The sequence below is a fragment of the Bombus flavifrons genome, chromosome 4 (assembly GCF_040668555.2).
Source record: "Bombus flavifrons isolate JBK064 chromosome 4, iyBomFlav1_principal, whole genome shotgun sequence".
Taxonomy (NCBI): domain Eukaryota; kingdom Metazoa; phylum Arthropoda; class Insecta; order Hymenoptera; family Apidae; genus Bombus; species Bombus flavifrons.
The window spans coordinates 12,922,300-12,946,622 of NC_138445.1; the positions used below are offsets into that span (position 1 = coordinate 12,922,300).

Here is a 24,323-nt window from a genome sequence, read left to right on the forward strand (position 1 = left end):
CATAAATCTTTGGCTTAATTTATTTCGTGTACACCATAGGACCGGCCGAAGAAGTGTAACAATCCAAAGGTCTGCAATCTGTGGCATAAGAGCGGAGTGAGGTACATGAAGACTTGCCAGACGTGTCCGGACATCTATCCATGGACGGGCAAGACCGGAATACGAAGCAGTCGTATCGACAACGACGTCGAAGCGCACGAATGAACGAAAAGAGAATCGGTGTTCCGTGCGATCGAGGCCCACCCAGCCGAAGAAGAGTAGCAGCGCCAACGGAGGAGATGAGACGTTTTTACACCGATTCGATTAATATCCCGTCCTTGTTTCTCCACTAGCCACGTCCTACGAAACATATCCCAGGTCGAGTACGCCAACGAAATCGACTCGAAATCACGCCACTACCACCTTCTCTCCCTCTTTTCATCGAAAATGGACAAATCGCGAAGGAACTAGCGTCACGCGGTGGGTCTTCGATAACATACACGAAGAAACGTGTCGTTCGACTCATATTGAGGCATTCGTTTCCGAAACGAGTCATTCTGTTCGACGCGGCGAACGAACGCACGATGGCCGAACGTTTCGAGTCTCTATATTCCGATCGGCAAACGTACAAAAATTCTAGCCACGTCATACAACGTGTGCCTGTCGTATATTATATTAATGTACGTCGGTTGTATTTAAGCGATTTGAGATAACTCGATTAGGCCGTATTAATTGATCCTAGTTTTGTTTGGCAAATAGTAAGATCGATACAGTGTCTTTTTGCATATCATTGCAATCAAGGCTCTTTAATTAAGTAATTAACTAACGTATCGCATCAACATTTGTAATTCATTCGATTAATTAGCCGTGATCGTAAGTGAAATAAAGTTTCTTTATAGCGTTATGCCAGAAAATGGAATCGTGGAAATCGAAAAATCGGTCGATACTTTATGCTGAAATCGAGGCATCGACCGATTCGCGGTTATCTTCTTACCGCGTTGTCGTTCCTTCCATTTTCTTGCTTTATCATCTTCTCTCTTCCACTCTTCGTCCTCTTCCCGCTCGCTGATTCTTTTTTCTCGTTTAGCTCGAAGCTTGTATCCTTGGCGTACTCGGCCTAAATCCGATAGATGAATTAATTAATTACAAAGTATATTATCGTGGATGTGCAAACGCAAACAAAAACTGGAATCGTCATCGGTCGCGAGAGGTTTCCTAAAATCGACCTGGAGGTTCAGCACGCGCGGAGATCGCCTTGCGGACGAGAGAAACGAACCGAGAGAACCGAGTGTTCACCTTAAACGAAGTATCGTGTATACGAGGGGATCGTCGTGTATACCTTTTAGAACCTGAAACTGTAATACGCCTTTAATCAATAAACATTTCGCTACAATTCCTACCTGTATTTCCTTACTGCATTGTCTTCGTAGTCGCGTATCAGAATACATTAGGAATTGACTATTAAAAACTAGAATATGGAGGTGGAAACGGGTACAATATGGTCGACCAAGCGCTCACACTGAACGAGTGAATCTCCTCCCACCGGATTCCGTCCATGCTACCTACGTGTTCCACCCAATACTGCGCCATACTGTTATAATTACTCTCCTCCCAAGTCTACGACATGCATTCGATCTACGATACCATGGAAATGATCCAACAATTATTAATTACCCTTTTGTTCTGTTCGATCCAAGCCTGAACTAATTTGTTCTCCTGAGAGGAAGCGAATTTGCACGCCTTTACGAGGATTGATCGAGACCGTAGTTTTCGAGCACACAGCAGTTCCATGTAAGATTGTAATAAGTACAAGAATGGTTTGACGAATGGTGCGGATAGAGACTGGTTACGAAGGAACTTGATAATCGTTTTGGCGTTCTCCAGTCGATTAAACAGATCGCTCGATCGTCGGATGTGAATTTGACGCTTCAGTATTAACAAATAACACTCGAGTGCCTACGATAAGTGGCCGAGAAGTTATTATTTTACATACAATCGTATATTTTTCTAGTTAATTCTTTCTAACCTTGAAGCAGTTACATATTTTCTGAAAGGTATTATGCGTGACTTGAGTTTTTAACTCAACGACGTCTTCCACGAACGTAGAGGTCACTATTACGTTCCTAAAAAAAAATTATTTGGTAGGGTAAATGTTGTGATCGAGTCTCACGAGTACTCACATTCTCAATTGCCAGATAGCTAGACAATTTGTCAGACGCAACACACTCTCTGGATCCCGTAAGGCACAAGTGTTCGATCTGAAAGCTGAGAAACATCAAAGAAAATCTCAGCGAAGATTCTTATCGAGAAATTCTTACCTACAACGTTTTTATAGAAATTATAACAAGTTTCGTATGTTTCCAAGATCATAGCAGCGTCTAACAAAAATTCCATGCACAGAGCATAGTACCATATGATGGCAGAATAATCTACGTCCCTGTTAGAGAGATGATACAATTCGTACAGTAAATCGACAGCTTCGTATATCTTCTTCGTCCAAACCTGATATAATGTTCCCGCGATTAAAGTACAAAAGATTCATGATGCTACGTTAAAAAAACCTTACCATAGCTTCTATCAGCGATGGTAGTATAGTAAGCTTCATCTTATTCAAGTGCAAACAATTACATATTTTACAGATATTTATTCCAACCTCGATACCTTCCACCAGCTTACCCTGTAGTATTCTTTCATCAACAAATAAATTATTAACATTTGTACTTTATTACGAAGAATTAAAATATTTTAAACCTATTGAATTACCTGGTTTCGAATATTGCCTGATAGATCCGAGCCACCAATATCATTTCTTCGGGTTTCTTCCAAACAAGCTTCTCTTTAATCATTGATAATATCGGTATCTCCAGGGACTTTATCATGCATGGTTCTTGGAGCTGTCGAAAAGTTTGCACAGCAGATAAATAAATCTCTCCTTTCTCCAAGAAGCCGTCGGGGCTTCCGAACGCGATTCGAAGACTCTGCAAAATGGTAAGTTCCGCCATTTTCATTTCGTTCTGCAGCTGAAATTTCATCAATCACGTCATACGTATATTCCGATTAAAGATTTAAAATTGTTTTGTAGATCGCAAATGTCTCGAACCATCGAAGCCATGGACAACCGTTGAAGAGCGATAGCGTGCTCTATCTTCTCAGCAACCTCCTCCTCGGAGTTTTTATTTACGGTACGTCTGGGAACACCTAGCATCTTATACCGCACTTTTTCTAACGCAGTATTGTAACAGATTGCTTTGGCGCTCTGCGGTAGTTCGCCATTCAACAACACAGCGTCGGTATAAAATTTCTTCGCTTGAGAATAATTTCCACAGGCAACGTAAGCATCCCCTGAGCAACAACCGCGTTCCAAGGACTTGATTTCTACTGAATATCACCTTGTAATATCATACAATAACTAGGTAGGAGATTTTACCCATTAAAATTAAGTATTTTTTTTTGTCAATAGCTTGATCTATAGCATCAACTTCCGACTTTTCCTTGATCTCTGCGATATCGAAGTTAGTGATCATGGCCGCGAGAAATTTGATTGCAGAGAGAGGCTGCGCGGTTTGGATTAAACCTGCGCTATAGTTCAACATAAATGTGACAAATTTCTCAGGATCGTCTAAAAATATATTTCTGTAATAATTATACCATCCGCTATTATAACAACTACACCGTTAGGGGAAATGTGAAACGTTACCAGACCGTAAAATGTGATGATGCAACTTCCAGAAAACGTAATCAATCACTTCAATACATCTGCAATTACGATAATCAATGTGGCTAAATTGCTGCAAACGGCTGTCCCATGAATCCTCTAATACGGTATCCAAAATAGTAGATCGACTCGTTCTTTTTATTAAATTAGATGCATCGCTGTTCTTGTCCGTGTCTCGGCCTTCTGTATGATCTATCGAAAATAAGTAGGGTCAGATGCAAGTACATACATGTATTTAAAGTTTGATACGATTTCAGTATATACATGTATTCACCATCAGTTTCGTCAGTATATGTTGGCAGAATGGAAATCCTGCGAATATTCGCATTCTCACGCTTCTTATCGTTGTTAGTATCGGCAACAAAAATTGTACTTCGTCTAGTATCTAATTTATCGTATCGAGTCTGGAACGTTCTTCTTTTCTGTGCCGTTAGATTTAGTTCCTGTGACACTTCTTTATGCTTGGAAACAATCAACGAAGAATTCGGGAGTTATTTTAGATTACGAGTAGTGACTTTTATCTTTTAGATGCTTACGATTGCGTCGAGCTCATCCTTCGAGGTCGTTATTAAAAATCTGCCTCCGCCACAGGTATTACACTTTGAAGTTTCCTTTTCAAGCTCGTCTACAGCCTTCGAGTGGTAGTCTTGCTTTTCGTGTGGCGCGAGCACATTGTAAAAAAATTTGCGAAACGAGGCTATTGTGAATTTCAACATTTTACAGTAAGCGTACGAAGGCAACGTTTCCTTGACAAATATAGCTGGAACAGAATGTCATTATCACGATCCAGAATTATCCAGAATGATCCGGAATGATTAAAGACGACGGTATATGTCGAATCAACCAACGGGTCGCTTGACATTCGCAAATCACCAAATGATGCATGTTGCTGAACGTTTTCTGTTTTTTGAATATGTGATACAATGACTCTTTCGAGTGATAGAATTTTCTCTGGACCATAGCGCACTCCAAAATCCTTAATTTGATCATCTCTGCTACGGCTAAAGTAATCAGGAAGAATATGGTAATTGCGAAATTTGTTTTCAATAATTGATACTTCCTTTTCGTATGTATATCGGTGTAGCGTCAACCATCACGTGGTCCAACATACTGCGTAGAAAAATGTCACCCAAAGTTGCCGCACACTTGATGAAATTTTGCTCGTAGAAGTTCATTCTGTTATAGATATCGATTCTCAAGCCTAACGACGTTACGATGTTCGTTTAAAATATCTTATATTAAGTTGGAGCATATGAAAACGTAATTGGAATAATAGACAAAACCCCAAGTCACCTATAACGTCTCGGTTGGATTCAACGAAACCTCTCGTCTGCTTGGACGATATACATACGTTCAACACGCTCATCTGCGTCCAGTGTAGCGGTGGTGCCAACTCTTCAGGCGTCAAATATGCTGGGATCTTCGACAATAGCGATTGCTCTGGGAAAACGAGATCATAGCGAGCCGCTTCCATAGGCGATATCGTGACAACTTCCAATGAATTAACTTGTATAGCTGATATCAAGAACGCTTCACACCAGCAAATCATATTTTTACTACGTTGCTGAAGAATTCTAAACGAATCAAGCGATTGATACACCGTACGACGTTTCGATAGAAAGGGACTAGGGTGAATTTACCTGTCGAGAGCGTCTGGAATCGCAATAACGTTCAAAAATTGGCAAGCAAACGCTGTCAAATATTTCGGCTCTAATCCGTCCAGTATTCTGTTCATCAGTCTTTTATCTTGATAAATGCCAGATTCGACTTGAGATAAATTAGCCGAAGAAGTAGGTTCCATCATCGTCATGCCTACAACCACGCGATTATTATTCAAAGTAGAGGATAAAAATTGCCAGGAAAGAAGATCCATGTATTGCACGTCGTCCAGGAGAATGCACAAGCAACCAATGACCTGAATTGAAATTTAACTAAATATAATAATATTTATAGACCGTTTTATGAAAATAATCATTTGCAACGTTATAACCTCGTTTAATATATCTTCAAAGATCTCGGTTGCTTTTTTGTGACGCTGCCAATCGGTATCCTCGCAATATTTCTTTGATAGAGGAAACTGTACTCTCATGATGGGATTCAGGTAACAGAAATCCTCTGGGTCCAGTACTTTGGACAGCGTGTACGATAGAACTTTTTCACGATCCTCGATGGTCGAGCAATCTTCAGCTTCGAAAAGCTAGATGCGCGAGAAAGAACGAAAAACTTGTCATACTTTCGGCAAACACAGATGAAAGCAAATTCTGAAATTCTTAAATTTACTTGGAGAAGCACATGGTACAGTACAGCGTAAGCTTTCTCCGAATACGATGGATGCAAAGAAAGTTGAACAAGCTTTATTTGTCTGTTTCGAACAATTGTGACAAAAGCGTCGAGAATCCTCGATTTGCCAGATCTTTCACAGCCCTATGCGATTAATAAAAATGAAATTTCTGATTTTAATTGCACATACCGAAATTTGTATGTTTCGACCAGAACTTCGATAAGTAATCCGGAATAAACACGTTCTGCCACTCCGATGTCATCTAGAATATCCTTGAAGTATTCTATTTCATTATATCGGCCAAGAATGGGATAAACATACTCCAAGCTCGACAGTAATTCGGTTTTCCTGGAACTAGAATGGATTTAAATAGACACCAAAACAACGTTATGGAACATGTAATTAACGATCAAGGGCATAATTACGACGGATCTTTAGCCGAGAATTCGTAAACGTGACATTTTCCAAACTTTCTCAATATCTTTATACCTTGCGAAAGAAATTTTTCCTTGGGCAGATCACTGTTTAGAACGGTGTCGTAGTCGCAACATATCTACGATAAATATTTTTGTAGATTTTACAAAGGAATTTTCAGAACGAATTGTTAAAAACTTAGAAAACAAACTGTATCGAATGAAACAATCGCCAAAGAAATCGCTTTCTGGACAGGCGTACCAAAAATCATGTACTGTCTTCTAACGGCATGACCTATTACTCCGCAGAATGCTATACCTGTTAAATACGCAATAATGTAAAATCTGAAATTGAAAAATTCGACATTTAAAATTCAAAAGATTACCAGTCGAGATGCCAATCAGAACCGTTTTGATACCAGAAACGCGTTTTACTTCTTTTATTATTTGAAGCGAGGTTAATAACGCGTTCTTTGCATTATTCTTCTCGCCTCCTCTTTCTTTCTCTTCCTCGTTATTATGACATCCTTTCATTCCGTATATGATATAAAACGATATATCCTTTTCGCATAGATTCACCATGTATGGGTATCCAAAATATCCTTCGATTACACTACAACAAAAGATCAAGACATTCATCATTTCTAGCAATTGCACAGAACAATTTCAATTCCAATGAATCTATTCCAACGGAGATACTTTTGAATAATTTCGAACAGTTGGTCCGCCAGAGAAATCAACTCGTACACAGTACACTCACTGGGAACTATATTGATACAGACCACGGTAACTTGTCTCAATTCCGTTAAATATCTCAACAATTCTTCGTCTTTGATCTGAGAACAGAATTTTTTTATGCAATCCGTTTTTCATTTCACGGGAAATTACGAAACTTACGATCTCTAGAACCTCTCTGAATATGTAACTTTTCAAGTATATGCCGATACGTCTTCGCAACGCGTCGACTACTGAAACTCTCGCTGTGAAAAGTTATCATTATCGTTAATTCTTTCATTTCTGTATTAATTTGCTACTAAATCGAGACGATTTACTCTGAAAGTGTATAACATCAATGTCGTGATCGATGGCTACTTCGGAGACGAATGACATTTCCGATAACATATGAGACAAACTGGGATGACCATTCAACGATAAGTTATCCACCGGTGCGCTGCTTTTTCTCGATGGTTCCGGCGGTGGTCCAACCACTTTAATAATCTATCACATACCGACAATCGATGATGTATCGATATTTAAAAAGATAGTCTTCGATCTTCGAAATTATTCGAAATTAAGTTATTCGCACCTTAATGTTCCTGGCGTCTTTGATAACGTACTCATACTGACTGGGTGAGCAATGTTCCCAAGCACTGGAGGACAATACAAGATCGCCTGGTAAACTGATTCTTTTCGCGTGCTTCAGATCTTCGACTGGTTTGCCAGCAATTACAAAGTGTCTGGCTCTGTCGTCGCCGATTATCGAAAACGTCAAGCTTCCCGTGGAGATTACGATATTCACTATCAACGTCAAGATCGATACATTACTACGACTCACGTCTTATTTAACTATGCGCACCTAAACAGGATTATCTTACCTTTCGAGACAAAATCTTCATTCTTCGTGTGAGCAACGGCATTCTGGATTCGTTGCGCGGATAAAATCGCGTGATGCACCATTTTTGAAACGAATTCATCTCTGTTTACCTTCCACATGACTAGCAGAGCATCGTCTACGTGCAACGACGATTTTTGAAAAGATTTGTTTTCTTATTACCAATGGAAATCGATAGACGTACGAGAGAATTTCAACACGTCTCCGTGAGTGAGGTACACTTCTTCGATTATAATTTCTATGTAACGGTTCAAAAGAGAGAACAGAGCATAGCTACCGCCATTTTCACCACTGATGTATTTTCTGTAGAGACTGACAAATTGCGTCATGCTGATCATCGCCATGACCGCGGTAAATTTACGGAAATTCTTCTTGGATAAGTCGCTCTCATATATTAACTCATCAGGAACGAATGTCGCCATTATTCGAGTGTAATTGTCGTCTCGGTGAGCGTTTAATACCTAATTATTTTGTTCGAATGTCATACGTGGATACGAAATTAAATGTAAAAAGAGAAAAAGATTAACCTCTCGCAAACTGGTACTCTCTTTTTTGTATATCGGTCCGATGACGTCTGGCGTCCATGCAGTTTCCACGTAATCGGAATACGACATTACTATACTCTTTAATTAAATCTAAATACGAACGATACGACAATCGAAATATATTTTTAATTCACTCGGAATCGCTCGATTACACTTCGTAAAGAATTATAATTCGATTATCATTTGTTTCGATACGATATAGGTCGAAAGGATTGGTAAGTTACATCTGCGCGTGAAGAGTTCTAAAAATGAAAGATTTCTCTAAGCTTGTACCATTCACGGAAGTAGAAAGAACAGAACATTAAGAACATTAACAAACACATTTTTTATATAAATTATCTATGTATTATGTTATTAATTAATACAGGGAAGATGTCAGAATATTATATCATATAAAATATAATATCACAAATACAAAAAAGGCAATATGTATATAATAATACTTGAATGAGAATACTTAAAAATAAAATAATTATATGGTTGCATTTCGCGATACCTTTTACTTTAAAAAATAAACAAAAAAACAGCGTAATGCTTAGTCAAAAAAGAACCAAATGAACCTATATATTTACCCATTTGCATCCGTAAATAGAATATTCGGCACATGACATTCCGCAAGCCGCGACTTTCTTTTATTATCGGTCGTGGAATATTCCACATATGACACAGTTCGCGTTTTGCCGTCAATCTGCGAGCATTTGAGCTGTTAAAAAATACCATGTCAAATAAACTCTAAGAACCATTCAGAAGTCATTTACTATAGGAGTTAACGAAAATAATAAAACTACCGATATACGGCCGCGCGTGGTGATACGGGCCAATCATCAGTTGAACGACGCTGATGTCTGGACACAGTAACACAGTCATGATGCAAATGGGTCAAGCCTAACATAAACTAACCTATAAACGATAAAAGAAAATGTAAAATTTAATATATAATATTTACAAGTATAAACATAAATTTTCCTCTTCCTAAGTTTTTTTTGGTTTTGGTTTTATATACTTTTTCTAGTACTGTTTTTATATTTATTTTTAAATTGTTTTTATTTTTATTGCAACCTCAACTTTTTCCCCTAGAAATAACTATTTTCTATTATTTACAATGACCACCGTAATAAAATATTCAGTTTTGTTTCAACATGAACATAAGAAAACCAAAAATAGATCTCCTTTCATGTTATGTTGTTTGTGTACATTATCGTATATTGGAATTTGATGCACGTTAAAAAATTTAATACACAATTTAGTACACAAATAAGACATTTATACATATTTGTTGTATAAAGTGGGTGACATATTGGTGCAAATCTTGGTGGTTTACTTACGATGTTTTCGTTCGTCCCTTGACAAAGTGTTTTTTAACCAATTAACTCTGATAAGTCTTTTCTCAAATTTCGCCATGGTAAAAGATAGTAAAAGATATCGAAAACTTGAAATGATAAATCCTATAAGATCTGTGACTAAATGTGTTAGAGCATTCGATTAAGGAACGTAACGTCATCAAGTATAAGAAAGGAAAAGAAAAGAAATAAATTCTGGTTAAAATCTTAAAGAAAAGAACGTAAACTTCGTAAAAGAACAAAGTTGCAATCTATTTTAACGTAAACCACTATACGCCCCGTACCTTCGTTGATACAAAAAGAGCCAAAACGTAAAATATAATTGAAAGTAAAAAAAGAAGTAAAAAAAAATAAAAATCAAACGAAAGAAGAACTTTGTCAAGACGGAAGACGCTCAACGAAAACATTGAAACATCGCTTATTTTCATGGAAAATTTGATTCCATTTGAATCTTGCAACTATTTTGAATGATAAACGAAGCAAATAAATTTTCGAGTATAAAACGTCAACCACCAAAAATGTTTTTGCTGTTGCACGATTATATACACGGTGATCGTTTTCAATTACAATTAGTTGGATTGCACAATTTAACCCGAAGCTAGCGATGCTCTGGTAATCAATGCGCTAATGCTTTCAGGAAAATCTAATTTAACATTTCAGTAACTTCATTACTGAGCAAATAGATCTTATTAATGTATTATTACATAGCTAGTATCGATTGCTTTGGTCTTAATCTTTCGATGATATATGTACAACGACAGTCTCTTCCTGGAATAAGATCCCTTAATGAGATGAAACTTACTAAATTTCTCTCTTGTTCTTTCTATGTAGAAAATTTCGTGAAAAAACTACGTGAAGAAATATTCCACACATTCTCAATTACTATACTTAGCTCTTGATCTTAAATTATTAGATTATATACTTGTTACAGTAAAGCTGCCTTGAGCATCGGTCGTTTACAAAAATATGGAATCTTTATTAGAAAATTTGTATGAAAATACAAATATATATATATATATATAGATGACCATATACTTCTATCTATTGGATATCTTATCTATAGCCCTTTTTAATATCTGTAACAATTAGCTATGTATTCAATTGCTAAGGCGTATAAAATGGAAGACGCAATTTTTTATGGATTATGCCACACTATTTTTTCAGGTTTATTCTTTCACGTCAACGTGCCCGCCATTGCGTGTAGCTTGAAACATTAGAAAAAAACTAGGCTCGGGTGTTTCAGTCGTATCCGATACATTGGACTCTATATCCAAGCAATATGACCACCAGACAAGAAAAATCGTTCGATCTTGTTCCCGAGAATTATATAAAACTCGATTAGAGTTTATTGCTGATTTACTGCCAAGAACCTACCAATGTTTCGATCTGCCGACATGCAAGAAGAAGGATATTCTGTTGCCACACTGAGCGCCGCAAATGTTGCAGGTATAAGGATCGTGTTCACTGTGATACCCCATATGGATAGTATACATCACTAGGTTACCAAACACAATGTTACAGTGTTGACAAATGATTTTCTGACTTAGTGTAAACTTGCTCCAGTCGTAACCACCCGTTTGCCCAAAGAAACAAAGGTCATTGGGAGTTGAAGGCTGGGACGATTGTTCTTGCCGCTCATGTGATTCTTCTTCATCGGACTTCTCGATCACTCGACGATTCAGTTTCACAGCTTTCCCCTTGCGTCTGCTAGTACCTTTCCCTTTTGATTTTTTAACATTTTTAGAAGTACTGGGTTTACTAAGGTCTAAAGGCGCCTCCTCCTCTTCTGTTTCTTCTACAATGTTCATCAAATCAGGCTGAATGGAAATCATATCGCTAAGTGCCTCGTTATTTAGTGAATCATTGGCCACATTATTTGAAACATTGTCCTCATCGGGGCATCTGAGCACGAGATTTTCAAGTGAATCATTTATCATTCTTCCTTCGTTTAACATCACCAAGTAGTCCATCATCACCTTAGATTGTATTCGGTCGAACTCTTTTATGATATTGTCGTCTTTGGCAGCGAGGAAGAGCATTAAAGGAAAGCGAGCGAATATCTGATTGTATGGGAAAGTCACGAATGATTGATTCGGTATGACTTCGTTGAGTCCGTTTGCGGAGGTGGCACCGCTCGCAATAGCTGCGTTCAACATGTTGACACTATTCAAAATGGCAGCGTTTAAAATGATAGCATTGTTCAACGTATTAGTATCGTTCAATATATTCGCACAGTTCATCACATTCGGGAAGTTGAGGAAATTCGCATTGTTTAAAGTATTTGCTCCATTCAAGCTAAACGCACCGTTGAAGATATTTGCAGCGTTGAAGTTATTCATACCATATGAAGTGCTTGGGCCATACGAAGTACTTGGGCCATACGAAGTGCTTGGGCCAGACGAAGTGCTTGGACCAGACGAAGTGCTTGGACCATACGAGGTGCTTGGACCATACGAGGTGCTTGGACCATACGAGGTGCTTGGACCATACGAGGTGCTTGGTGCATACGAGGTGCTTGGACCATACGAGGTGCTTGGGCCATACGAGGTGCTTGGGCCTTGTGACGTGCTTGGACCATACGAGGTGCTTGGGGCGTACGAGGTGCTTGGGCCATAAGAGGTGCCTGGGCCATACGAGGTGCTTGCGTCATACGAGGTGCTTGCGTCATACGAAGTGCTTGCACCATGCGAAGTGCTTGCGCCATGCGAAGTGCTTGCTCCATGTGAAGTACTTGCTCCATGTGAAGTACTTGTGTCATGTGAAGTGCTTGCGCCGTGCGAAGTACTCGCGCCATGCGAAGTACTTGCGGCATGCGAAGTGCTTGCGCCATGCGAAGTGCTTGCGTCAAACGAAGTGATGGCGCCATGCGAGGTGCTTGCACCATGCGAAGTGTTTGCGGCATTCAAAATATTCGCTGCACTGAAATTACTTGCAATGGCCAAGGGGTTTCCGCCATTCAAAGTATTTACAAGATTAAAAATATTCGCTGCATTGAAATTATGCATAGCGTTCAAGGGATTTCCGTTGTTCAAAGTATTTGCAATGTTGAAAGCAGTCGCTGCATTGATACTGTTCGCGATGTTCAATGGGCTTCCGCCACTGAAAGCATTTGCTCCACTGAAGATATTTGCGGTGTCCAAAGGTACTGCGCTGTTCATAGTGCTTGCGATGTTAAAAGTATTCCCTCCATTGAGGTTATTTGCGATGTTCAACGGACTTGCGCTGTTTGAATTATTTGCAACGTTAACAATATTCGCTGCATTCAAGTTAGTTGCGATGTTCAAGGGACTTGCGATGTTCAAGGGACTTGCGCTGTTCGAAGTATTTGCAACATTAATAATATTCGTTGCATTCAAGTTATTTGCGATGTTTAAGTTGTTTGCACTGTTCAAAGTATTTGCAGCGTTCGCTGTATTTATAATGTTCAAGTCATTTATTGTATATATCGATAACTGATGGTTAATCGGAGACACTTCCGGTGGAAACTCCGATTGAGGAGAAGATGCTGGAACTTGAGCGTTGTTGTCAACAGCGGTGCTCGGGCCTGCGTCATCAGGAGACTTGGTCGCCTTTGGTTTCGGACCACGACGTGTTCCATACACATCTATAATAGGAAGTGGATTCGGCGAACCATCTGCGTTCAACACCATCGCCGGATCGTGGTCATACTTTCTCAAATGAAGTTTCAACGAGTGACAGTACTTGGTGGCATATGAACAGTTGGCGCATCTATATTGGTAGATATTCGAGTGAGATTTAAGATGGCTATTAAGCATCGATTTGTTCACACATGAATATGGACACTTGCTGCATTTAAACGGTTTTGAGCCAAGATGATTCCGCAGGTGATATTCCAGATGATGTTTATATTCGGTGATGAAAGGACACTTTGGGCAGGACAAGAGCTTCTCAGCCTTAATATGACACCGACTATGCTCCCAGAACTCGAGTTTAGTTATAGCTATGAAAGTACACTGTTTGCATTTAAAAGTTTTCACTTTGCCTTGCGAATTCAATCGTGGAATTCGGAGTGACGGGTCTTCGTTTGCTTGCTGTCGCGAACATTCACCTTGAGTTGGGGCCGATCTGTTTCCAACCGCCTCAGATGCTGATTCCCCTGCTACCTGATTAGCCATAGATCTTAATGCTTCTGAAGCGTCTCTTCTTAACGTAGAATGTGCCGTTAAATGAATCGAGAACTGTGCCCTGTAAAAGAAAATCCCCTTTTTGTTTTGTCTTTGTTCGATTTCATATTAATATCTAAGAAAAAAAGATAGATAGTTACCTGTCATACGTAATGAACTCGCAAATAGGACATTGCAGGATATTCTTCTTGGGTGTACGTTTTTGTTTCGGTTTTGTTGACTTCGTCACTTTAGAACTGGCACCCTTTTGTTTCGGCTTACTTTCAGCCTTTGAAGTATGTCCCGAAGGTTCGGGAGATGGTTGATTGTTATTAAGCGTTACCTGTGCATTGTAACGGTATGTATTACTTTCTACGTTATGCGAATCCTGGGAACTCCCACTTTCTGGTGACATGCTAGAGATTGCTGTCGAAAATGATGTCGATGTACTCGGCGAACCAGAATTGCTCGTGGAATGATCAGGTGATACACCTGAATCGTTGTTTTTGTCTTCGTTTGGTTCTTCTTTCTGTGAGTAGCGTATTGTGCACTTTATTAGTTAAGGTTTTCCATCCAGATACGCTGGCTCTCAAAGAAAAACAAAAAAATGTGAGATAGGAGGATAGACAGGTGGTTGATAGAAGTTGACGAGTGGTCGGTCAAGCGATAGCAAAATTAAGCCAAGTTCTGAAAGTAAAGCTATGAAGAGTTAACTGAGTCCATCGAGTTAAGTGAAACGACATTTTGTCGATCGCCGAAGGGAAAGCAAGTGGGGGTTGCGGTTGGGGGGTAAAAAAACGAGAGGATGGAGAAGGGGAAAACGCGAGTGTAGAGAAAACGAGAGGGATGAATGTGTTAAAGGGAAAAAAAAGGATTTGATCAGAGAGGGGTTGAAACGATTACTCACCACTGTTCTATCGGCGATACCCCAGGCGGGCGTGGTTGACGGTTGAACTTGAGGTGGGGGACCTTTCTCTTCAGCCATGGTTCGTCTCCGTTTTTGATCTGTTTCAAAACTGCTACTCTGTTCTTCGTCTCTGCTCCCTCCACTATCGTCTTTGTCCGTTCTCTTATCGTCCCTTTTCTGATCAGAATAAATAACAAATATTTAATCGTATTTAATTTGAAGCACGCTGCTTCGAAGTTGATGCGATAATTAGCGAATATATGATAATCGATCAAATTATTACATAGGCGAAAATTAAGAATTCGTATCACGGACAACAACACATATGAAAATTCGACGATTCAAGTAAAAGATTTAAGCAAGATGGAATAACGAAACAGATAAAACAGTTCGGCTTGAATTGACATTTGATACAATACAGTTGAAAAGGATTAATATTTACAACGATTGTATGAGTATCCATGAAGAAGGGAACAGATCGCCTCGGCAACTAGCTTGCGCCTATTCTAAAGCAAATTCCAAGTAAAATTTCACAATGTTTGCCTATTGTTCCCGTCGTCCTTTTGCCTTGTACGCACTAGAAGGACAAATTACTTTTGATGTATGGAATCAGTCAAGTTATTTTACTCGAAGCAAGATAACGAGTGGTAAAATCGTTCCGATCCAAAACACGTATCTCTATCGTTCAAAGATTCCAAGAAACGAAACATTGTCCTATGAAATTATTCGAAATCTACATCGGCACATCTTAATGAATCAATTTATTCGATCTATCTATCTAATTAATTTTAAATATTTAACAAACTTATTTTTTCATCGCTGTCCACTGCGTTGATATATTTACGACAAGATGCATATTTTAAAAAAGGAAGTATCCCAGTGGAATTGAAGAACAAAGAAAAGCGAGAAAATATATTTTACTTTCTGCGATGTGCCAGACGGAAGATGAACGGTACTAGGGTTAAAGTCTACCTCATTTATTCAAGTAGAGCATACTTAAAAGGTTCAAAAATTGACAGGGTTGGAAGATCCTGCTTTTCACTTCAACTAGAAATGTCATTGTTTGCCTGTCTCCGTACGACTATGGTCATAAATTAAAAAGTAGTCTTTCCCTTTTGCTTGACTGTTATACGACCAAGTGTACCCAGAAATCGGTTAATAACAAAACAACCCTTGTATTAATAAGGTCGTCTCGGTTTAACCTGGATTAGCAATGCACGAAGCGTCGAGTTTTTGAATTTTTACGATCCTTAAATTGCAACTACAAAAAATATATAGCGTAATTTTAACCGTGACGAATTTATCTTACGCACAATTGCCAAAAATTCAAGTCTTTCCGAACTGTAAGTTCGAAGAATTTCGTGTCGATCATCCGCTGCGGAATTCTTTCGACGACGCACAAACATTCGCGTTCCAGTAAGAACGCTTATAAGTCGATTAAAGCGAACTCCATCGTGCTCGTTTGAACAAGAACAAAAAGACTTTGGTAAAGGTCGAAGGAAGAGAACCTTTCGAAATTCTTAGCACAATCACAACAGTAGGTAAATAGAAAACTTACAACAAAGGGACGAAACGGATACAGACTCGCGAATATAGATGACTTATAGATCAGAGAGAAAACGAACTCGTTCGAGATGGACAATTAGAATTAGAATAAGTATCAAACTAATGCGTGCTAAAAAAACTTAATAGAGTCTAATAAAACGAATCGTAGTCATTTTTGTAGAATTACAACTAAAATCTCTGTGAAATCGGTAATAATTATCAGAGGAATAAAAACTGTTAACTGATGATATTCGAAAACGATCTTTAAGAAATTATAATATCTATATTAAATCACGAATTTGTAATTTTCAGATGTGTGCAATATTGAGAAGTTTGTAAAATTTGTGAAGCACGCCTTGTTTGAAGGTCGCCAGACTGAAATAAAACTATCTATCCATTAAATCACGATGTAGTGTTTATTTGTATAAAGTTGAAGCCTGTATCCATGCTAGACTAGAAGACAATAATACGGATGTATCAGGACAATGAATGTAAATTTGAAAGACTATTTAATGAGGCGACACTAGGGCAAACGTGAATTTCCATCGGTCACCGTACAGCGTACACCGACGTTATGGCGATTCGGAAAACAATCGGCGAGTATCGTTGCTGACTTCGCAGCTGCCCTGTCTTTTTTAATTAAAATTAAAAGGAAAAAATGAGGAGAACAAAGGAGAAAGAAGTAAGAAACAAGAAGACGGAAAGATCTGCGACCATATTCACGAGAAAACATATAACGTTTGTTTTTCCGATATCCTTGTTGCTCCCGACATGTTGAATTTTCTCTGTGTTTGTTTCGATTCCGTACACGATGTCATTGCTATATTATATCGATACTTTTCGAAACGTGCAAACTAAACAACGGCTAATTTCGATGCGCGCGTATACCTCGATAGAAAAGTCAATGATTCTCGGATTCGGCTTAGAAAGAAACTCGAAACCAGCGTATCGTTGCTGGCGAATCTGTAAATTGGACACGACACGCGTATACACCAGCAATTGAACATTTTAATTTATCCGTATAAAACAAAAAAGCAGCGTAAAAAAGTGCATGATCGAATGCAAAACGATCGAACAAATGCGTGAAAGAGAGGAAACGATCGGCGATCGTCCCTCGGAAAACGATTCTGCTGTTCGAATTTCGATTTTTCTTGCTTTTCTATCGGATCAATTATGGATCGCATAGTTCAAAATCTTCTTTGTACCACGATTATCTTTATTCACAAATTATCACATAATGTCAAATTAGAAAAATTAAAAGATTACTAACCTCGGAATTTGAATTCTTTGCTTTTTTCATTGTCACCAACTATAGATTATAATTACACACTATTAGCACTGATTTAATACATTTACTTAATATGCGAACTTAATTACACGAATTTACTACACTAACTTAATTACACAAACTTAATTACATAAACTAGCTCGATACAAACATTTTAATCTAAGAAGGAAAACTAAGAAAAATAAAAAAGCTAACTCTGCCGGTAATCGAATACATAGATAAACCAACAGATATGTCAAATGCTAAATAACTAGGCAAATACACAATAAACCTCGTTAAGAGCGATCTGTTCTATGACTGGCAAGAAACTGCCGAGCGACTGGCGAACATGACCTAAGTCCCAAAATGAAGTACTAGCTATATTTATGGATTCTGTGTAGAGGGCAGCTACCCTCTCTCTTTCAAGACTGCCCAATCGGAGGCTTCCAATCGCCTGGATTCGCTTTTTCAGTTCCCGCCCTTAACCCTGTCATGCTTCCTGCATATTGAAAACTATTAGCACTTCTTATCAACCACCACCACTCCGTACCTACGTGAAATTTCTTCGTTTCCTCTAGACACAGCTTTTACTTGTCCTCAATGTTTTACAAGCATCCTGTCTCTTCTTTTTCTACCAGCTTGAACATTTTTCCCCATCGTAGGTATCGACAATTCCTTACTCTGTAAATGTTTCTTATCTTTCGTAATACTTGTTTAAGGATTTTTTAAATATATAATTTTGTTTTATAACTTCTTTTTAACCTTCTTACCGTACTTTTGTCAGTTTACCGAGTTTAATCGAATTTCGCGATTTTACGCACCGTTAGCTAAAGAAAAAAAAAACAGAAGATGTAAAAGTAAAGCGCGTCTTTTAATTAGCGTCGGCGATTTCTAAACGGAGAAAAGGGACGAAAAGTGCGTGGATACGCGTGCGCGCCCTATTCTTTTCCCATCGGAGGTAGTCTGCTTTCTCTCGTGTTAGACAGATCGCACCCTTTCCCGCGTTTCGGGAAAGCATCAAGCTAAACCGTTAGCCAAACTTGTTGTTCCCGGTTCAGAAAACACTGATAATGGCGAATAAAATTTCCAAAGTTTTTCTCCGCTATTTTATTAAATTTTATCAAACCCGAGAACGAGGTGCGGAGAGATGCGAAGAGAGCTGGTAGCATGAAAATCCTAGTAAATTTGACTAAAACTGTAGAATCGGTGTTTTCCATATCTTGTAGCAAATGACGTCGAAAACGTAATCTTGAGGATTGTCAAGGGTTTTGACCAACAGGTACAACAGCTTCGATACCGTAAATCGTCTTTTAACCCTTTCGAAGTTGAGCGGGAGAGGAAAAGGAAAAAAATTTCCTTCAACCCTTTCCCGTAATCTGCTTTCCCAGCAAGCGGAACTATTTCTACCGTACATTTATGACTGTACTTTTACAGTTAAAATCTCCGTCAAAAGAAAAAAGAGGGTCGCATGCATTTCTAACAGTTCCCGCGTTTCTTGTCTGTCGTACAGTTGTTGTACGGTAACCCTTCATCGACCTTGTTTTTCCAATCCAGGAAAAGGCCAATTTTTTTATCGTAAATTCTTGTCCATCGATGCTCAAAGATTTTTATGTTTAGCTAATAACATTTTAACCCTTTACCCCTAATAGCGTAACAATAGATTGACAAGAAAAATTCAAGAAATTTTGCGAACGAGGTTCCGAGTTCTTCAACTTTCATCCTCTTGTAATTCAATTTTGAACTTTTGCAAAAGCTTTTCAATTCATTACCGTTTTCAGATGTCTAGAAATAAGACGAGAAAGTGTTTTCGCCTCTCGTAAAAGAAAGAAATATTTTTACATCTTTCTAACCCTTCGTACATTCATACTCTGACCTTGTACCTCTTTGCTAACCCGCGTTTCCGTATAGAAATTTCTGTCATAAATATAACAAAAAGAATGAGTACGGCGACATTTATATGCAAAAACCACCGTGGTAGTAAATTATTATGTTATTAGGTTGTTGCGTTCTGCTTCACTAACAAGGGACCAATGTCAAGATTTTTGGGCAATTGTCCCTCTTACCCAAAATCTATAAAAGGACATACCTTATCTAGGAAAGATCTGTAAATTTTATTTCTTTAACAACCGTCCTTTAATCCCTTCATTCAGTCAGTTCTTTAATTTGTATTTCGTTATGTGAAATTACCAGAAAAATATATTCATTTTTATAAAATACGTAATGTATTTTATACGAAATATGTTATGTATAAATGTAACGTTGAAAATTATCAAAGACATTCTTCTAGCGGGATTATTGGGCCCTTTTTTCGCGCGTAATAAAATTTACAATACTTGCACGTGAGTCTTGTGAGAAATAAATTTTAACATTTAGAGATTAAGTTATAATCGAAAAGAGCCTAATAATAGGTTTTTTTAAATGTGTAATACGAAGACCATATTAACAGCACTAACTTAACTAACTTAACTAAGTACCTAACAGCACTTAAAAGACTCGAAAGTCATTAACAAAAGGATATAGCGGGCGAGTATTTAACGAAGAAAACTCGTTAACTTTTCAGTAATGAGTAAAGAGGTGCTTGGAAGCGCTTTAAGAGAATCCATTTAAGGGAAACGAAAAGAATTTGCATACTCTGTCTTTTGATTTACGAATTTGCCAGGTGTCCAAGATTTACAACCGAAATTCTAGTTTTTATTGTTCTTCCGATCTTTATGTCGAGAATATATGAGTTCTTCTTTAGTACGATTAAGCTTTAGAGAATATCTTCTACTGTTTTTAACTTATTCATTTTATTTCAGTTCTCCTTCTGTCGATTTTGCCTGGTGTGCTACCTAATTTTGTGAACTTGTGCCTCCCTGGTAATCTTCCTGAGATTGTTACTTTCTAAAATTATCTAAAAATATAGTCAAAAAGTATCAAACATCGAACATCGATATTATTGCATTCTCACGCGAGAAACGGGAAAAGAAATTTTCTGCCAGCAGTTGAAAATAGTAGGTCAGATTATTGTCTCAGACTAGGGAAAAGGATTTCCCTCTGTTCAATGACCTTCTTGTTTTCTTCCTGCTCTCTCTCTCTCTCTCTCTCTCTCTCACACCTACCATATATTTATCTCGTTTTACCCGTCTGCCCTTCGGATTTTAAAGCAACTTATATAAAATTCTCACTCAAGGATTCACCTCAGTTAAGAACTTTACACATTGATGATTAATCAGTTATTATATAGTTGCAAAAAGAATTTACCGGACCATTTTTTGTTCGTAAAAATCTGTAAGACTATTTTGGCATTAGAGCCTAGGATAATATTTTCAACTTACATTTCCGTATACTCTTTAATCTTTTTTAAATCCTACCTACTATCGTACTTTTTATATTAATTTGTGAAGTATATGGCTTGGTCATAAATGTTTGTATATTCTAATCATCATAAATGGTCTCAAACGGAGACTACATAACATTATATAACAATAAAGTAATTAAAGTACTAATACAATCCAAACAAGACAATTAGGCATTCTTGTTGGTGTGAGAAATATTATGGAATTAAAACTTGTACAAAAATATATAATTTCTGACCGTGAATATATATTAACGAAATTCGTACAAAAAAGTTGGATAAGCGGAAACACTGGTAAAGGCGCATTACCTTACCTGAGCGTGGGTGTGTCGAAGTTCGTTTAAACAGCTGCTCCGTAACCCCTTTTGCACCCCTTTCGAGCTTCTCGAAATTTTGCCAGAAAAATATTTTCCCGTTCCGCTTCGCAGCAGCCGTACGACAAATACGTTGCGATCTTCTCCCTGTTCTGCCAGAAAACTATTCTCTCATTTTGTGTATCCAAATAAAAATGACGTCGTTGTATCATGCGTTATGTGCATCGTGTTTTCATTCTTTTGCCGTTTCTTTTCCGATGAACAATCAAGCGACTAAAAATTTGCGGAGACATGCGGTAATTTTCCAACAGAGGCGATAATCGAGGAACTCGGAGAATGTCAACGTGAACAAGTTTAACGAGCACTCATCGGTAAATGAGCTCGAAAATGCATAACGAGTACGTTATCGCGATTTAACTCGGATTTTCCTCCTTTTTAAACCACCTTTGACTCATCGTCTCGACTAATGCGATTTACTTTTTAATCACTGACCCCTGGATTCTTCGTTGTCGTTGTCAACTGATTGTTTCGTATCGATCTCGACCCTTTTCCACAAACAAGAAGTTTATCCATTCGTTGTTTACAGCTAGATGAAAGAAAATAAGATGTTTTCTTCTCGTCTCGATAGATGCATTTATTTACGATTTGCTTCATCGTGTTTAAACTGTCAACGAGAACAATATCTTCGAAACTACGCCGTTTCATCTGTTAACGAACATAGGCAATAATTCAATACATCCGATATTTTTGAGGGCTAAAGTCATTTTTTTCTGCCATAACACAGCCCTCGTACCTTTCCTTTCTACAATCTTCCTTTCGACATTAACCGCAACCACGAGGCAATAATCTTGAAAACCCAAGAGACAATAGTCAGTCGTTATCTCGTTTGGACAATGCCTATTTGCTTCGCTAACTTACGAGGAAAAATAAGACGGAGTCATTGTTTTTTTGAGAAAAATTCGATGAAAAATTGGTTCGATGACGTGTGTTTTAAATAAACTTGCTTCGTCCGATGTTCGACGTCGAATTCCTATCACACGCGATGATTCGAAATCAGTTCAAATTTGTTAATGCAAGTAACTCTTTAAACGCGGAACGGTATTGGTTGGAAAAAGATTAATGGATGAGATTTCTCTTCGGTTAAAAAAGAAACGGTTCGCCCACATTTTTAACGAAAGATTCAAATTTCTAAGAAAACGAGCGGAACGGTGAATGAGGCAAAGTCTCGTGCCCCGAATCCTTGTTCCGGGCAACGGTCCAGGGGTCCAAAACTCGGCGAGATGAATAGAAAAAAGCAGAACGGTGGCCGAGAATGTCGTGGAGGCATCGGTGACCGGCCGTTCGCGGCTGCAACACAGCCTGCAACGCACAAATGGCGCCCTTCTATAAGGACAAACAACTGACAGCTGACCCACGCTCGTGCTAGCTTGACCCACACTTACGGTTCATCTGCTGACAGCATTCTTGTCTCCTTTGCCTATCTCGCGTTATGATATCAAACATTTTTTCGCTTCGAGATTGTTCTATCGGATGACACTATCTTCTGCCTCTTTGTATTTTTCTCTTACACGAGCGTTATTGCCTAATGTACTTCGTTTTCCTTGTACAAGATACACACGTGTATATGCATATGTATATGATTTTTACGTGTATCCTACATGTAAAAAAATATTCAATACAAAAAAGTAACAAATGCTTTCTCGTACCCGATCGAACCCAGTATTAGAAAGCTTCAAAATTTCCAGCTTGGAAGATTAATCTCACTCTACCGGACATCGAAACGTTTTGTTAGGAAAAAAAGAAAAAAAAGGAAAAAATGGTGGCGTTTATAAAAGACCCCTAAGTGACGACTTGGCGGTCAGCGACGACCGATGGCAGTCGCTTTTCGAAATAGATTTTTTTTTCTCCCCTGATGTATCCCTCCGCGCCTCACCTCCCCCCCTTGCCTAAAGCGGCCCGCGCGGACGCTGTCTGCGGATTGAAGGGCTCTCGATATTCAGTGGCCCAATCCATTCCGTGCCAGTTCTACCCACAAGTCCGCATGTTCGTCCTTCTATGTTCCCCTTGCCTTTCCCAGCCCTCGTCTTTTCCTTTCTCCCCAGCTTTTTATGTTCCCCGTAAATCGGAAGAACGGACATCCCTCCACTTTTTCTCTTTTTCTCTTTTTCACCCTGTTCTTTGCTTTCTTTTTTTCTCTCCCCTCCTCGTTTCGACTGGTTTTTCCGAGCGCGTGGCGCGACTCACATCGCGTATAATAAACACACATTCGAGGGATCGTTAGTCCGCTGTCAGCTTCGGAATAAAACGGTCCCGTGCAGCCAACGTGAATCGAGAGCACGGGGAGTGGAAAAAAAAGTAGAAACAGATTATTAGACGGAAGGAACAGGTTTACAAAAAATTCGACTCACCCATGGAATGTAACAAGGGGAACGATCTGAGCATGCGATGAAAAAATTTTTTTTTCCAGTCTCCTCTTCTTTTGAGAGCGCAAGGTGTCATCGAATGAGAATATTAGCTTGCATACAGGCTTTTTTTTTTTAGAAGTCACCTTTGAATATGTTCCTCTCGGATTACTAATAATACGAGATGTTCTTTGTGGCATCTGGCTCGTGCCTCGTTCACGAGATCGACGATCGCTTTACAGATCCCGATCTCGGTCTTTTCATCTTCGTTTCTTTCTCCGATTCCCTACCATATCTTCGTAATAACCATCCATCGGATTTTTATTACCTTAAAGGACTGATCTGTCATCGAAATTGATAAGAACCTTAGTAAATATTTGCGATCTTCAGAAACCTGAAAATGCTAATAATGGCTAATGCTCGATGGCTTTGATCGTACGATGCCTTTCGGAAATCGGAGATACGACGATGAGGCGAAGCGAAACGGTAACTTTCTGGTTTTCGCGAAGGGCGCGTGGTCACCGCGCGGACACGCGAGAAAA

At 38.6% G+C, this 24,323-nt stretch overlaps 3 protein-coding genes across 7 annotated transcripts in view; 1 reads left to right on the plus strand and 2 right to left on the minus strand.

Moving 5' to 3' along the window:
* Nucleotides 1–1,372, plus strand: part of Cda5 (Chitin deacetylase-like 5) — a 41,643-nt gene extending 40,271 nt beyond the window's left edge. For all 5 annotated transcript variants that reach the window (XM_069110743.1, XM_069110740.1, XM_069110742.1 and 2 more), the window contains one exon: nucleotides 40–1,372. In XM_069110743.1, coding sequence (XP_068966844.1) covers nucleotides 40–204 — 165 coding nt within the window. In that variant the 3' untranslated portion in view covers nucleotides 205–1,372. The remainder of the gene's footprint in view (nucleotides 1–39) is intronic.
* On the minus strand, nucleotides 983–8,403 carry LOC138179114 (adenylate cyclase type 10). The gene is given in 27 exon segments (XM_081833730.1): nucleotides 983–1,096; nucleotides 1,380–1,596; nucleotides 1,654–1,935; nucleotides 2,006–2,102; nucleotides 2,160–2,244; nucleotides 2,298–2,481; nucleotides 2,546–2,666; nucleotides 2,743–2,999; nucleotides 3,080–3,321; nucleotides 3,407–3,598; nucleotides 3,677–3,886; nucleotides 3,969–4,155; nucleotides 4,231–4,464; nucleotides 4,539–4,695; nucleotides 4,739–4,895; nucleotides 4,988–5,268; nucleotides 5,335–5,609; nucleotides 5,685–5,891; nucleotides 5,975–6,329; nucleotides 6,401–6,528; nucleotides 6,601–6,707; nucleotides 6,775–7,001; nucleotides 7,088–7,224; nucleotides 7,286–7,368; nucleotides 7,441–7,606; nucleotides 7,695–7,906; nucleotides 7,984–8,403. Coding segments are annotated over 26 exon segments (4,857 nt in total). The 5' UTR covers nucleotides 8,102–8,403; the 3' UTR covers nucleotides 983–1,096; nucleotides 1,380–1,440.
* Nucleotides 8,404–11,255: 2,852 nt separating this feature from the next.
* Nucleotides 11,256–18,071, minus strand: Hb (hunchback). Its single transcript, XM_069111565.1, has 4 exons — nucleotides 17,732–18,071; nucleotides 14,917–15,093; nucleotides 14,171–14,538; nucleotides 11,256–14,091 (listed from the first exon to the last, which is right to left on the minus strand). The coding sequence occupies exons 1-4, from the start codon at nucleotides 17,759–17,761 to the stop codon at nucleotides 11,256–11,258; spliced, it is 3,411 nt and encodes a 1,136-aa protein (XP_068967666.1). The 5' UTR covers nucleotides 17,762–18,071.
* Between the last annotated feature and the right edge of the window lie 6,252 nt (nucleotides 18,072–24,323).